This window comes from Molothrus aeneus, chromosome 6, assembly GCF_037042795.1.
Source record: "Molothrus aeneus isolate 106 chromosome 6, BPBGC_Maene_1.0, whole genome shotgun sequence".
NCBI classification, from domain to species: domain Eukaryota; kingdom Metazoa; phylum Chordata; class Aves; order Passeriformes; family Icteridae; genus Molothrus; species Molothrus aeneus.
In genome coordinates, this window is record NC_089651.1 from 18,409,973 (window position 1) to 18,424,196 (window position 14,224).

Genomic DNA, 14,224 nt, shown 5'->3' on the forward strand with positions numbered 1-14,224 from the left:
GTGCTCAGCATCACTCCTAGGCCTGGCAGGACAGGCCTGCCTGGAGAATGGAGAGACTACACAAACTCCATCATCTCTACCCACACTTCAACGCTGCCGTGGCCTCATTTTCAGATGGATCCTTCAGTGGCAACTACTCCCTCGCTCTGGGCTAAACAATGGCAAGTGGCCACATGATCCGGTGTGAGAAGTAAAAGCTGCCTCTGTCACCATCAGGAGCTTTTTGCAACATTTGCTTCATCACAAGCCGGACACAATTGTGCGCACAGTGCTTGCTCTGCAAGGCCCTGAAGAGCTGCCACGGGAGGAAAAAAGCCGTCAGAGCCCAAAACTGTTTCCCTCCCTCTAGCAGGCACCGTGTGTACGACAGCAGAGGTTGCGTGGTAACGGCAGCAGGAAGGCGCCAGCTCGGCCCCCCTCGCACCCGCACAGAACCGACAACAGCAAGGTACGTACTCGCGGCAAAAGCAGCTCTGAAACTCCCGAAACTTTCCCTCCTGCTTCCCGGGGAGGAGCACGGAACCATTTTAAAGCCGTGCTTTGTAGGGAACAGCTGGTTGGGCTTAGTTGAACTGTTGTGTGAGCCAGGGTTATGGGAAGAGGGTGTTGGTAGGAAGAAAAATCTGGGGGAGATGCTGAGATTTTGGGAGTGGAGGGAGGAACGCAAGTCGGGGTGTTGCCTAGTCCCTCTCGGCACTTCAAAACCTTTCTTTGTTCGGTCTTGTGAAAATCTGAATGAGCTTTTACCGGGGCTAAAACTACGGGGAAACAATAGGGAGGGAGACAGGGAGTAGCCGGCAGGCGGAGGAGGAAGCGAGCCAAGGGATGACGAATGCCTTCCAGCCCTGACCAAGCGCTGCCACCCTCGCCCTGCCTCGGGGCGGGTGTGCGGGACAGCCGCTGGTCACTGGGGTCGGCTGGGGGCAGTGACACGGGGAGAGCCCGGCAGGGCAGCAGGCCTGGCACAGCACAAGCCCGAGGCGCCCATCCTCCACTGCTGTCACAGCTTCGTTCCAAAGGGCTCAGAGAGAGGGGCCTTTGTGCCAGCGACGTGCAGCTCTCTGCCCGGCGTGTTGCACTAATGAGGGAACGCGTCCTGGATAGGACTGGTGACAGGGATAGGGAGCAGGCACTTCCCAGGCCCTCCAAGCTGGCCCCCATGCACAGCTGTCTGTAAACTGTAAGTCAGGGAGACCACTGAGGATATTTTTGTTGTTTCCAGTTCAAACAATTCCTAATTCTGAGCTCCCTGGGGAAGTCCTGTCTCCCCTAGCTGAGACCTTGCCCCGGTGCCTCTGCCCTGGGTGACCTGCCTGCATTCCCATCTTGCTCCAGGTCCCGGCACACAGCAGAGGTTGGTACACTACCTCATTTTATGTTTGATACTCCCACCCTTTATGCATCCCCTCATTATAGGGATTTCTCCTTCTCCTGGCTTGTTTCCCATGTATCCCAGTGCTCCTGCGCAGGGGGAAGAGCATCAGGGAGATCAGGGTGGATGGGAAAAAAAAGGGCAACAGGAGATAGGAGTAAAAGGAAAGGGAGGAAAAGAGGACAAAATTAGAGAAGCTGGTGAGATGAAAAAGAGGAAATTCAGAGTAAGAGGAGAGATAGCAGAAAAAAGGAGGGTAGAAAAAGGAACAAAAGAGAATGGGGAAGGAAGGAAGGAAGGAAGGAAGGAAGGAAGGAAGGAAGGAAGGAAGGAAGGAAGGAAGGAAGGAAGGAAGGAAGGAAGGAAGGAAGGAAGGAAGGAAGGAAGGAAGGAAGGAAGGAAGGAAGGAAGGAAGGAAGGAAGGAAGGAAAAGGGGGAAGCATGAGAGGAAAATAGAAAGTAAAAAGGGAAAAAAACGGAGTGAGGAAAAAGGAAGGAAGGAGATATGAAGGAAACAGATAAAGGAGAGTAGAGGAGGAAAGAAAGAAGGAGAAAGAGGGAAAGAAAATCAGAAAAGAGGGGGAGAGGGAAGCAGGGAGAAGTCAGGAAAAATTAAGAAAGAGAAAGACAAATAGAAAAAAGAGGAGAAAGGACGCTAAGTGCCAGAGAGGGCAGGAAAAAAGGGAGAGGGGGAAAACGGAGGGAACAGAGGAAGAAAAAGGGAGAGAAAGAGGAAAAGGGGGAAGAAAGGGAAAAAGGGGAGGAGGGACAGATCCTGCTCCTCCCCGCCGCGATACGAGGCGGAGCCGGGGGGGAGCCGGCGGCAGCTGCGCGGTGGCGGCACGGCGGTAGGAGCTGGGGAGCGGGGCCGGGCCGGGCCGGAGGGAGCAGGGAGGGAAGAAAGCCTGGGAGGGAGAAGCGCTGCTTGCAGTGCGGGAGGCGGCGGCGCGGGGGGAACCGGGCAGGGGCGGCGGCGGTGGCGGCAGTGCCCCGGGATAGGACCGGGCCGCTGCCCGGGACCCTGAACGGGATCCCCCCTTGACTCACAAGAAGGTGCAGAACTCGGGGCTGGGGGAAGAACCCTTTGTCGATCCGGGCGGGGGTAAAACGGGAGAGTGCCCGAGCGACGCGGGGAGGGAGGGCTGTGACAGTCCGGCTGCCACTGTCCCCTCGCGTGTCGCCGCTGGCTCCGATCCCCATCACCCCGCGACACGTGGGGCTGTTGTGCGATCCCACGGAGGCCGTGGGCCGGGATTCCCGGCAGCGCTCGCGTTGGGAAGGGAAGGGCAGCGGTCGAGCGCGTCCTGAGCTCACGATGCCGCTGGCGCCGCGTCCCGGTCCGGCTGCGGCTGCCGAGCGCCGCCCCGCCCCACGTGGGTGCCGCGTTTGTTGTGGGCGCGACCTGACGGCAGCGCTGGCACCGGGCGGGTCTCCGGGAAAAGCCACTTCGGGATCCCCGCGAAGTTACGGCGGCAGGAGGGGACTGCAGAGAGGGAAGACGGTGGCTGCCTGCAGCTCACATTCCGATGGGATAGCTCAGGGATTATTTCTTTCTCATGCCCCGTCCCGTAGTCTGAGTCATGCTGGGCAAACCAGCCGACTAAGGCTGCATTTTGTCACCTACTCTACAGCGCTGCCTTTAACCCCATCCCTTGCAGACTAAACCTAGGGCTCAGCTACTGGCCTTGGCATGCTTTTGTGCAAGCACGTTTATCTGGAGCTGTTCTGCACAACAGACAGAAATGCAGTGATTTCTGAAGTGATGTAAACACAGCGTTGTGCAGAAAAAAAGTTCCACTTACCAGCTTCTCTGTAGTTGGATTTGCCTGACCAGAGTGATCTTTCAAACCTTGGATATCAAATTGTAGAGGGAACATCTCTCCCATCCATGCAAGTTCCACTTCTCACATACAGACACATGTCCAGCAAGATTTTTAATTTGAGCCCAGGCAGTTCTCATGCTCATTGTCCGCATTCACCCAAATTCTCTCAAAAATATCCCAATTTTAAGTACAGCTTGAGGGTCCACAATGGGTCAGGTGTGCCATGCTGGTGGAGCTGGTGTCTGTGTGGCTCAGCAGTGCAGTAGTGAGTAGCACCAGTGCCCCTATAAAGCTCCTTCTGGTTAAGCTCCCTTGGAGGGGGAAGGGGAATGTCTTACTCTCACACAAGCAGCTCCAGATAACAGGCTTTTGCCATATCTCTTCAGGATTCCTGTGCTTTTTTCCTCTCAGAGGAAGGCCTTCCCAAGTCCCAGACAAAACCATTCCAACTCTCCTGACCTTGTACTGGTGTTTGCAGGTTTTGGAAAATTATAATCTGTCCCCTTTGCACAGTATGACTTATGGCTGAGAGCTGGGAGGATTGAAGAACATCATTGCTTCTCAGTCAATTTTATAAAAAGGTGATTTTATTTTGTTTTAATTTTCAGGTCTTATCTCAACTGTCAAAATGGAGCTTGACATCCAGTGTGAAGAGATGAGCCCATCTAGATGGGCTGAACTTCTGACCACAATGAAATCCTGCAAAACCATCAGGTAAGTAAAGTGTTGTGTATTCTCTCTTTTGAGTAAGAACTGTTGCATTTCTTTCCTGTGCTTTTCATCTTCAGAACTGTTTGTCCTGGGACTTAGAAATTGCACAACAGGAATTTTTATCCAGAAAGTTAATTTAAAGGATGGATAAACCCCCATCCTCTTGCAAAGCATTTTTAACTACAGATAAATATCCTTTGGTATGAAGTAATGTTGCCCTGTTTCTTGGTGTGCCATAGGGCTCAGCTAGGTAATGTGATTTAAATATTTGACCTCCATTTTGGTTATTCTGCCTTTGTCTCTCAAGAGGGGGAAGACATCTCTCTGTGCTTATTGGGTTGAACACTCTTTGGGTTGCAGGCTTGATGCTGTCAAGTGATTTTGGCTTCAGTAGTCAGGTACAAGCCGTGCCCATCAGCTTTTAATTCTTCACTTGACCTTCAGAAGTACCAGCCTTGTTTGTTGAGCAAACAATGGGAGGGAACCATCTCCTGGGGTTTAAGGTGTAGGACAGTGCCCAGAAGAGTTGCTACTGCAATCTTTCCCCTCTGCTGTTTGGGAACTCATACTTCATGGGATGGCATCATCCTGCTGGGGCTGGAGAGGATGGGCCACTTCATGCCAGCAGTGCCTCAGAAGGATTGGATCTGGTGAGGGCAACTTCCTTTTGTTTTGTAAAGGAGCCTTTTGCAGGCAAAGCTTCATGGGCCTGGCCTTGACTTCCCAAGGCCTGCCTTGCGTGGCAGAAAGCAGTGGGATGGTTGTCTCCTGGCCAGAGGCTGGGCCGCTCCAGAGGCAATGGATAAGGGTGACTGCTGCAGGGGTTGTTTCATCACTGTTGAACGTGATCCTATTGGAATCCATGTCTTCTTGCAAGGGGAGGGAAGGAGAACCCTCACAGAGCCTCAGTTTCATACTCTTGTCTAAGGAGAAATGACCAGGCAACTTTTGGCACTCCTGGCTGTGGCTGTGCCTGGGGCTGTACGGTTCTCAATGACACCTTCTTTTTGCTCTGTGTCTTTTCTGCCTCCTTCTATAGCTCCCTGGCTGTCCTGTGCTCCTGATCCTTTCCTTGGCTTTCCTTTCAATTAAATTCATCCTCATCCATTCAGTAGCACTAGAAGAATGCTGATATCCCATGGGGGAAGTTGCTGCCAAACTGTAAACTCAGGGTTTGTGTGCTGAGATTCCTGCTGGAGGGAGATGGTGCAAACCAGCATGACTCACCTGCAAGACACCAACCTGCTGATGAGTGTCTCTGGGCTGGCTGCAGTTCTCAGTGCAGAACCAGTCTGACACCTGTAAGCTGGCAGATGGTTTGTCACTGTCACTGTTTAAGTGGAGGCGCTTCCTCCAGCTGTACAGGAATGATTTGTGCCCACTTCTGTGCAGCACAGAGGAGGAGCAAGGCTTGGGAAGCTGCCCTCCAGCCCATCCTGTGGTGCAGCCCAGAGCACACCTTGGTTTGGGCCATGCAACACCCAGCAGGTCCTGCACATACTTATGGAGGCATCCCAGGAACAGCAGGAACATTGCCCACTCTGCTTTCATGAGCAGTGCTCCAGCCCGGGAGAGCAGAGCAACTCTGAGGACTGAAGTGCTCCTTCTGTCCTTGTCTTTCAGGTTGGATGACTGCAATCTCTCCAGCAGTAACTGTGAGGATCTCTCTTCCATCATCAACACAAATCCATCCCTCACAGAGCTGAAGCTGAACAACAATGAGCTGGGAGATGAAGGTGTTGAATACCTGTGTAAAGGGTTGCTGACGCCAAGCTGTAGCCTACAGAAGTTATGGTAAAGCTCCACTGATTGTCTTGCTCTATCCTGCTGTCACAAATGAGTGTTTTGAGGTCTCTTAAAGAATCAAAGGCAGGTTTAATATAAAAGTGAAAGCACAACAATTTGTTGACAAAGTTCACTCTACTACATACTAGATGGTTAAAGCACGTAGAGAAAAAGCAAACAAAAATCTAAAGTCAATAACCAATGTCAACTGAAGAATTATCTACATGGAGGCTGGGAGAAGGGGGAATGGTGAGGACAGAAAAGGGTGAATAAAGAAGACACTCCTTTTGAATTTCAAGGTTCAGAATCTTTGCTAAACTGAGTTCTGGACTGGACCACAGTCCATTTGCTACAGTATATTCCCACTCACAAGCACACAAATCTAAAGGAGTATGTGCAAGGTGTAAAATCTGTATTTTCCACATACAACCTGTGGAAAATTCCCCTCAAATTCAATGAAGGACACTCATCAGATGCATTTGAGGTTGAGCTTTGGGGAGTGGGGGTGCCAGCCCAGGATCTGGCATCGTTCAGTGATCCTCAGAATGCAGCAAACTGGAGAGTTCCCTGGCTCTAGGAGGCATTTTATGGAGGCACCCCACCACATTTATAGCATTAGTGGGCTTCTCTCAGCATCCCTAGTGCAGGAGGTGTAGTCAGAGCCAGTGGCTGCTGCCTCTGCTCTTCAGAAGCCCTCAAAGAGGGCTTCTGCCTTCTCTGTTCAGCATCTCTTCTGCAGGGTGCAGGAATCCTCCAGCTCCTGAGAGGAATCTGGGATCCTCAGAACACTAACTTGTAAGAATAATATGACTTTTGGTTCAGATATTGAAGTCCCTGTGCCGCCTGCAATGAGGACTCAGGCAAATAGAAAGAACGTTGACTGGGAAGCTGATGAAACTGCAGCTCTCTGATGGACCTTCAAGAAGTAATTGTGGTACTCTGTACTGGAAGACTTAAGTAATTTTTCAGAGAGTTTGCCCCAGGCTTCAGATTTCTCCTCATGCTCAAGTAACAGCCTGGGTTTTTCAGTTCTGTAGAAAAACATTGTCCATTTTTGGGGTTCTGGTAAGGTACCTTAAATAAAAGAGAAACCAAATAAAAAGGAAATAAAAGGAAGAGGAATATAAAGAGGAATGAATAAGAGGAATAAGAGGAAATAAAAGAGCAAGCAAACCCAAGTCAAAACTCCCTGCACAACACCTCTCTATTGCTCTAAAGTCGTATCCAATAATTCTAGAAACACCCTATAGCAATATCAGCACAGTTCCTATGCTACTTCTCCAAGCCTGAGTGCTGAAGGATCAACTTCATAGATCCTTCTTGTACTATACCATTAAACTAAGTTATATCCATGGTTGGATGAGATTTTAACTCCTACTGACTCTGGATCACATTTCTAGAGGGGGCGAGAAATCATAAGATGCCTTTGCTTTATCTCTGGGGTCAGTCTCCTGATATTTAAACCACTTCTAGAAACCAGTTGTGGGGCTACCTATACGGTGAAACCTTATTCTGCTGGAGATGCTGTATGAGTTACACTGAAGGAAGCAGGGGAGCTGTTATTTGTGGCACAGATGTAGTTGATAAAATATTATGGCACACCTGTAAAATAATGGTACTAACCTGGACAAACCACTTCCTAGAGGGTTAAGCACCATCAGAACTGTGGTGTCCTTTCCAAGCTCCAACCTCAGCAAATAAAGCTCTCTGAGAAGAACCTCTGTAATTCTAGGAGTGCATTTCCCTCTCTCCTGCAGGCTGCAAAACTGCAACCTGACGAGTGCCAGCTGTGAGACCCTGCGCTCCGTCCTCAGTGCCCAGCCATCCCTGACAGAGCTGCATGTAGGGGATAACAGGCTGGGAACTGCTGGAGTGAAGGTGCTGTGCCAAGGGATGATGAACCCCAGCTGTAAGCTGCAGAAGCTGCAGTAAGTAGTCACTGGGCTTTTTCAGTCATCACACAGGCCATGCTTGCTTTTCCCTTGACACAAGCTGGAGTTTTGTTGCCAGGTGTGGTTTTGTTCTTCTTTTACCTGAAATTGTCATATTTATTCATGCAGGTGGATCTTGTGGGTTTGGAAGTCCAGTGTCTGTTCCCATAGGCTTTGTTTAGCCCTCCTGGCAGCGGTGGCTGTAAATGCAAGACCTCTCAGACGCCCAGGAAACATCAGATTCTGCTGCCCTTGGTCTTTGTTTCATGACTGAGCAGGACCTGGGCATATTTGCAGCCCCCCCTGGGCAGAGGAGTTGAGGCTCTTGATGGTGTTGCAGTGCAGAGCTCAGCCCTGTGCTCCAAGCTGCCTGTACACTGATTCAGTGGAGGCCTAGTGTAAAAATTGGTCTTGCTAGGGTCCCCTGGGATCTAGTTTAAGAATTAATGCTTCCTGAAATGAGCAGAGAGATGCTGTTAAAAGTTTACAGTTATGTCTGGTTTTATGCATTGCCTTATCTCAACTCACATTGGCATGTTTTCTGCCCTGGCTAACACACACCAGGCTCAGCTGATTGTTGTTGGTAGCAGGATGTGTAAGGAGGGTTGTCTTTTTGCCTGGACTTCTTTTCTTCTTGCAGACTGGAGTACTGTGAACTCACAGCTGATATTGTGGAAGCTCTCAATGCTGCTCTGCAAAGCAAGCCCAGCCTGAAGGAGCTCAGCCTGAGCAACAACACGCTGGGAGATACAGCTGTAAAGCAGCTGTGCCGGGGCCTGGTGGAGGCAAGCTGCAACCTGGAGCTACTACAGTAAGGAAGAGCTGGTCATCTCTAATGGCAGCTAGTGCTGCTGCTAGTCACACCATCCATAGGACAGGAAAAATTCTTGTCAGGAATGCTTGAAATGTAGGCCAGATTTTTGGCTGGCTCAGATTTATGTAACTGGAAACTGCACACAAAGGTCTGGGGTTTTTGGCACCCCAGGTTAAACCACCACTTACTAAGGAAGACTGCCCACCTGTGTCTCAGAGGAGAGGAACAATCACCCTCAGTTGCTCTAGTTCTTAAACTGGAATTACCAGCCTGTTGAGTATACTTATTCAGAGCCCTTTTTTGCTACAAAACAAAGGTGCTGGGTTTGGCCTCATTTCTGTGGTAAAGCCCGTGAAGGGCTTTCTGGGAAAAGCACAATTCATTTTATCTTGCCCCTGAGGTTCAGCAGGGGTTGGCTCAGCAGGGACTCATTGTATGATGCTGCCAAAAGCTCCTCTGAAAACGGATAACTGATAAAAAGGGAAGTTTGGCAAGAATGATCCTTGCATTAGTGCATATGAATGGCTGGGTCAAAGTGCCCTGCAGCCTCATGAAATGCAGGAGCAGTGAGCAGAACCTCACCCAGAGTCCCATCTTGGACATCAGTATCTTCTCTGAACCTTGCAGGATGTAGCAGTGCCTGGCTGAGCTGCACTGGTTTGCAGCAAGGACCCTTCTCAGTCTGAACTGGGTATTGGGGTGTATCTAACACGGGTGGGTCTGGAGCAGCAACTCCAACTGTGCTTTTTCCTGCAGCCTGGAGAACTGTGGCATAACCAGTGACAGCTGTATGGAGATTAGTACTGTTCTCAGGAACAAGTCATCTCTGATGGATCTTTCTGTGGGAGACAACAAGATCGGGGACTCCGGTCTGGCTCTGCTGTGCCAGGGACTGATGCATCCTAGCTGCAAAATCCAAAAGCTGTGGTAAGGGTGGGCAGAGGTTTCTTATATTCCTTCTGCAGCTTCTGAGCTGTTTAGATTGTGCTGCTGGTTTGCTCCAAAGTGGAAATTTCTCATTTACCCTTTATGGTCAAAAAGGTGTCTCAGCTGCAAATCAGTTAATTCCCAAAAACTGGGTGGAGAACACCATGAACAAGTAGGACCACTGAAATTGCTTGGATCAAATTCTGGTGAGAGGCCAAATAGAAGTTTATGATGGCATTGTCTTGGCTTCCAGTTGAGTTAGCTGTCTACTAGAATTGCATATTTCTGCTTCTTTTTTTGTGTGTTACAAGCAGAGCTTTTGGTGCAGCAAGTGGAAAGTAAGGAAAGGAGGAAGCTGTGTGGTATGATGTATGAAAGGATAAAAGAAAATGAGACAATGTAACCAGACATTCAGACTACTAAAACAGGACTCTGTTTTCTAATCTAAGTCATTCTTGGGAGAAAATAACATTCTGTTCTTCCCTGCAGGTTATGGGATTGTGATCTCACAAGTGCTAGCTGTAAAGATCTCTCCAGACTCATCAGTACAAAGGAGACCCTCACAGAGATCAGTCTGATAGACAATAACCTGAGAGACTCAGGGATGGAAATGCTCTGTCAGGCACTCAAGGATCCCAAATCTAAACTTCAGGAGCTATGGTGAGCTGCTGTCAAGTTTCACATACCTACTGCTTTCTTTGGAGGCCTCACTGAAGAAAGATGTAAGGTGAAGTAATGCCCACCCAGATAGATCCTCAGTTGTGGCGGTTCCACAAGCAACTTCCGCTGGTTGTTACTGAAAGGATTTATAGAGTTAAAAAGGGCTTTTCTAGACTTAAAGACTTTAAAAGGATTTGCATTTCTAAACTCATAGACACTTTGAAGATGTGCACCATCACAGTTATCCTGTTACAACCGAAAGGAGACCAAGCATCGCTTGCAGAGCTTCTAATTAATTGTTTTATCACGCAACAAATGACAGTTAAGAGACTTTTGAAGTCTGAAAGGCCTAATGAAATAGCAAAATGAGTGCTGTGATCAGATATCTCAGGTTCTCCACTGGAGCTAAACTCTCTCACTAATGAGACAAAAGAAAGCTCTAGTGACATTAAACATGTCTCATCATCCTGTCCTGTTGACTGTCTTACCTTTTAGGCTGGGATGGTGTGGGAGAGGAAATTTGTTCATTCACTTAGAATTTGAATTTTCCTACATTGCAGATTCAGCTCCTGCCCCCAGCTGGGTTCTTGCCCTGGTGGCCTGGAAGTCAATGGGGTGCCTCAGGAGTACACAGTGGAGCCACCAGTGACTGTTAGAGCAGCACAGGTCATCCTTCTTTGGTCCTGTGCTTCTTGGGCAGGTGCACGCTCTAGGACAGACGTGCCGCATAAAGAGTGGGAGAGGTACTGCCCAGAAAGGACTGAGCAGACAGGCATTGAGAGGAGTACAGTGATTGCAGGAAAGCCCTGGTTCCTCTGTTCCCACTGTCTGGGCTCCTGTTGAATAAATGTAAAGAAATGAACGGTGTCTCATAGTCTCTAGGTGTCCCACCTAGATCTCATCTCACTTTTGCCTTGCAGGGTTAGGGAGTGTGGGCTCACCACTGCTTGCTGCAAGGCTGTCAGCTCTGCTCTCAGCACCAACAAGCACCTGAAAGTACTGCACATAGGTGAGAACAAGCTGGGAGATGCAGGTGTGGAGCTCCTGTGTGAAGGGCTGATGCATCCCAACTGCAACATCCAGTCCCTCTGGTAAGGTGCACTCTCAGAAGTTGTCTTCTCTCTTGCTGTCTGAATTCAACCTTTGTCTTGTACTTCCATGGTCCTTATGGTCCACAAGTGCTGGTCCAGCCTCACCAGAAGGAGCAGGCAGCCAGCTGGAGCATCATGTCCAGCCCTGGGGTGGAATTTGCCTTCCCCATGAGCCTGTTCCCTTCCCAGCTGAGCCCAGCTCTGGGCTGTCTGACGCTTAGTGCTTGTTCTCTCCATGCTGTTGGACAGAAGCCGGAGCTGTGCTCTGATGCCTGAATTCACAGTGAGTGAGTGAAGCAGATGGGTCATGGGAGACATCAGTAAGACTTGCAAGTCTGTCCCAGAAAGTGTCTTTTGACCACTTATAGCTACTTGGTCATCAACTGAGAGCCCTCTGTTGCCCTCTTCAGAGAGGTGGTTGCAAGTCTCAAGTATAGTGATAAGAGAAGATGATGCATGGTGGTCAATTTGGGAATAACTTCAATGGGTTCCTCCTGTGCCCATAGCCACACGCTGTTATGCTTTAGGGAGGCCTTTGAGGTGTTCAGCAGTCACCATGAGGGCAGCTGTCTCTGTGGCAAGACCACAGGCCAGCCCTGCTGATGTCTCAGAGATGCCATCTTTGCCAGGATCTCTGGTCCATGCTGGGGATGTCCATACCTGCTGCCCAGGTGTGGGCAGGGTTTCCTGGAGCCAGGGCTCACTGTGCTGGCCTCTCCCTCCTCTCCCTGCAGGCTGGGGAACTGTGACCTGACAGCAGGCTGCTGTGCCACCCTCGCCACTGTCATGGCCACCAAGCAGTGCCTCACTGAGCTGGACCTGAGCTACAACCCTCTGGAAGACGAAGGCATCAGGAAGATCTGTGAAGCCTTGAAGAAGCCCAGCTGCAACGTGCAGCAGTTAATGTGAGCGATGGTGGTAGCCCTGGCAGGGGTGGGAGGCTGCTGCTGGTCAGGGGACTAAGGGGGTCCTGGGCTGTAAAGCCAATTTCTGGCTGCTCTTAGAGCTAGATGGGGCCCTTCCTGGCATATGACCTTCCCATACTGGCCAGTTGTGCATCTGACTCTTCCCTTAACAGGAGGATGCTCACTAAATCTCACTTGCCTTTTTGTTTTGGTGTAGTTTGTATGACATTTTGTGGAGTTCTGAAGTGGATGATGAACTGAGAGCCTTGGAAGAGTCCAAGCCTGAAGTGAAGATCATTTCATGAGTGGTGACTGCCTGCAGAACAACGTCAAAGCAATGTCCTCTTCTTAATCTAAACTTTCCATACGTAAAACTAATTAACTTAATAGGGAATTCTCTTGTTCCAAAACCATTTGTGGATTCCCCGAGTGGGTGTCTGGGGAGCTGATCGGCCTTCTCTGCATCTCTGGATGTACTAACTCTGAGACTCATGAAAGCTGCAGCATCACTATCCTTGAAATAAACAATTACTGTCTTGGAGAAGTGGGTCTCTAGCCCTTAGGAGCTCTTTAATCCTGTAATCCCTTCTAACGAATTAGCTGGGCTTTAAAGAAGCTCCTTCCCAAGGCAAGAGAACTACCCACTGGATTTTTACTGGGTGGTGCTTTTGATAGGTCTCTGGGGAAGGCTTTCAAAAAAACCTAAATGTTTTTAATCTAAAATTGAGCTCTCCCCTGTCTTTCCCTAAAAGAGTTCTTGGAAAAGCAGTGGTGGCCAAGGCACAAGAGAAAAAAAGAAATGAGCAGCTGTTGAGCTGTGCAATATCAAAATTCATGTCCTTTGAAAGGTGATTTTCCTACAAACAAAAGATGCTGTGTGCATTTCTGCTAGTATGGGAAATAATTAAATGATTGATATGTTTGATCTGGCAAAGAGTAGTTCTACAGGAACTTTATACTTAATTTTTCTACTTATAAAAATAAATATATCTGTATATTTCTCCTTTAAGACCAATGTTGTTATTTGTGAACTGCAACACTACCAACACCTTGGTTTACTTGTTTGTTTTTGGTAAGTCCCTAGCTGAAACATGCCAGGAGAAGATCTTAGTCAAGGCTTTAGGCAAAGAACAAGCCTAGAAGACAATTTCAGTTTTCAGGGGACACTGGGGTTTCATGCAAAGAGTTGTAACAAACCGTTGTTCCAACAGACAACGCAACTGCTGCACACCTAAACCACAAAAGAATGAATATGGATTTAAAAATACAGAAGGCAAGCCTGGCATTGTCCTTGGCTGGCCTTGCAGAATGAATGGCAAAAAAATCCCATTCCCCAGTGTCTCTTCCTGGAGTGGTCACTTGGTGTTTCCTTCACTGGCAAATTCTGTGTGGCACCTCAGGGGTAAAGGTGTTCTCTAGGCTTTGCTTTTTGCTGCTCACATTCATCCTGTAGAGGCCACAGCTGGCTTTTCTTTGTCCTAGAATATTTGACCTAAGTGGTTTCTACAGTAGCCTCCAAAAACCTAAAATGGTGCATGAGGAATAGTTTACTTGTGTCTTCAGGCAAGTGTGAAGGATAGGATTTGGTTGTTTCCTAAAGGCATGTCTCTCATAACTGCCCAAAATGCTAAAAACCCTCTCCTTTTGGCTTTGGTCTTCTCCATGAATAAAAACTAACCCATTCTAAGGGCTCCAGAGGGTAAAAAGATGTGTAGGGAGAGCCAGAAAAATCAGGCATCTGGGAGGGTGTAAAAACAGCCCTCTAAAAAGACAGCAAACAGAAGTGGATTTTCCCTATCCTGGCTACCCGAAGCGGGGCACTCAGCTCTTGCACTGCAGCTGCAATGCCTGGAAATGCCTCCTGTTCCTCCCCTCAGCAGATGAGCATTGGGAAGGGTCTGCTGCCACCATGGCTGCACAGGGGGGGTTCAGCCTGGCACAGCCTGCTCCCACCAGGGGTGAAGTCCATGCCTGCCTTTGATCCCAGAGTCGCTTTGCATTTCCTCCAAGAATGCAGCCAGAACTTGGAAAAGTCTCTGCAGCAAATGCCACAATGCACAAATGGCAGTCTCTCCAGCTGCCAGCCACAGCAAGGAAAACCACAAGAGCCATATTTTGCTCCCTCATGAGCTCAGGGCATCTCAGGCCAGGCCAGCCTAGTAGAGCTCTACAGTTCCCCCAGGATGGGGATATATCTGTGCACTC

General features: G+C 49.2%; 1 protein-coding gene across 3 annotated transcripts; it reads left to right on the top strand.

Annotated features, from left to right (window-relative positions):
- The first annotated feature begins 279 nt into the window (after positions 1 to 279).
- RNH1 (ribonuclease/angiogenin inhibitor 1) lies at positions 280 to 13,028 on the top strand. 3 transcript variants are annotated; one of them, XM_066552726.1, is made up of 11 exons: positions 280 to 448; positions 1,223 to 1,354; positions 3,804 to 3,909; positions 5,530 to 5,700; positions 7,449 to 7,619; positions 8,263 to 8,433; positions 9,193 to 9,363; positions 9,853 to 10,023; positions 10,944 to 11,114; positions 11,849 to 12,019; positions 12,237 to 13,028. In XM_066552726.1, exons 3-11 carry the CDS (start codon positions 3,824 to 3,826, stop codon positions 12,322 to 12,324), a joined length of 1,371 nt encoding a protein of 456 aa, XP_066408823.1. In that variant the 5' UTR covers positions 280 to 448; positions 1,223 to 1,354; positions 3,804 to 3,823; the 3' UTR covers positions 12,325 to 13,028. The 3 variants fall into 3 exon arrangements, with proteins under 3 accessions (XP_066408823.1, XP_066408822.1, XP_066408824.1); XM_066552725.1 differs by lacking the exon at positions 1,223 to 1,354; XM_066552727.1 differs by lacking the exons at positions 280 to 448; positions 1,223 to 1,354 and adding an exon at positions 2,181 to 2,220.
- The last annotated feature ends 1,196 nt before the right edge of the window (positions 13,029 to 14,224 follow it).

Excerpts from the sequence above, each read along its gene's own strand:
- RNH1 (XM_066552726.1), top strand. The coding sequence starts at position 3,824 with ATGGAGCTTGACATCCAGTGTGAAGAGATGAGCCCATCTAGATGGGCT. Across the intron at positions 3,910-5,529 it reads AAATCCTGCAAAACCATCAG|GTTGGATGACTGCAATCTCT; the intron begins GTAAGTAAAGTG and ends CTTGTCTTTCAG. Across the intron at positions 7,620-8,262 it reads TGTAAGCTGCAGAAGCTGCA|ACTGGAGTACTGTGAACTCA; the intron begins GTAAGTAGTCAC and ends TTCTTCTTGCAG.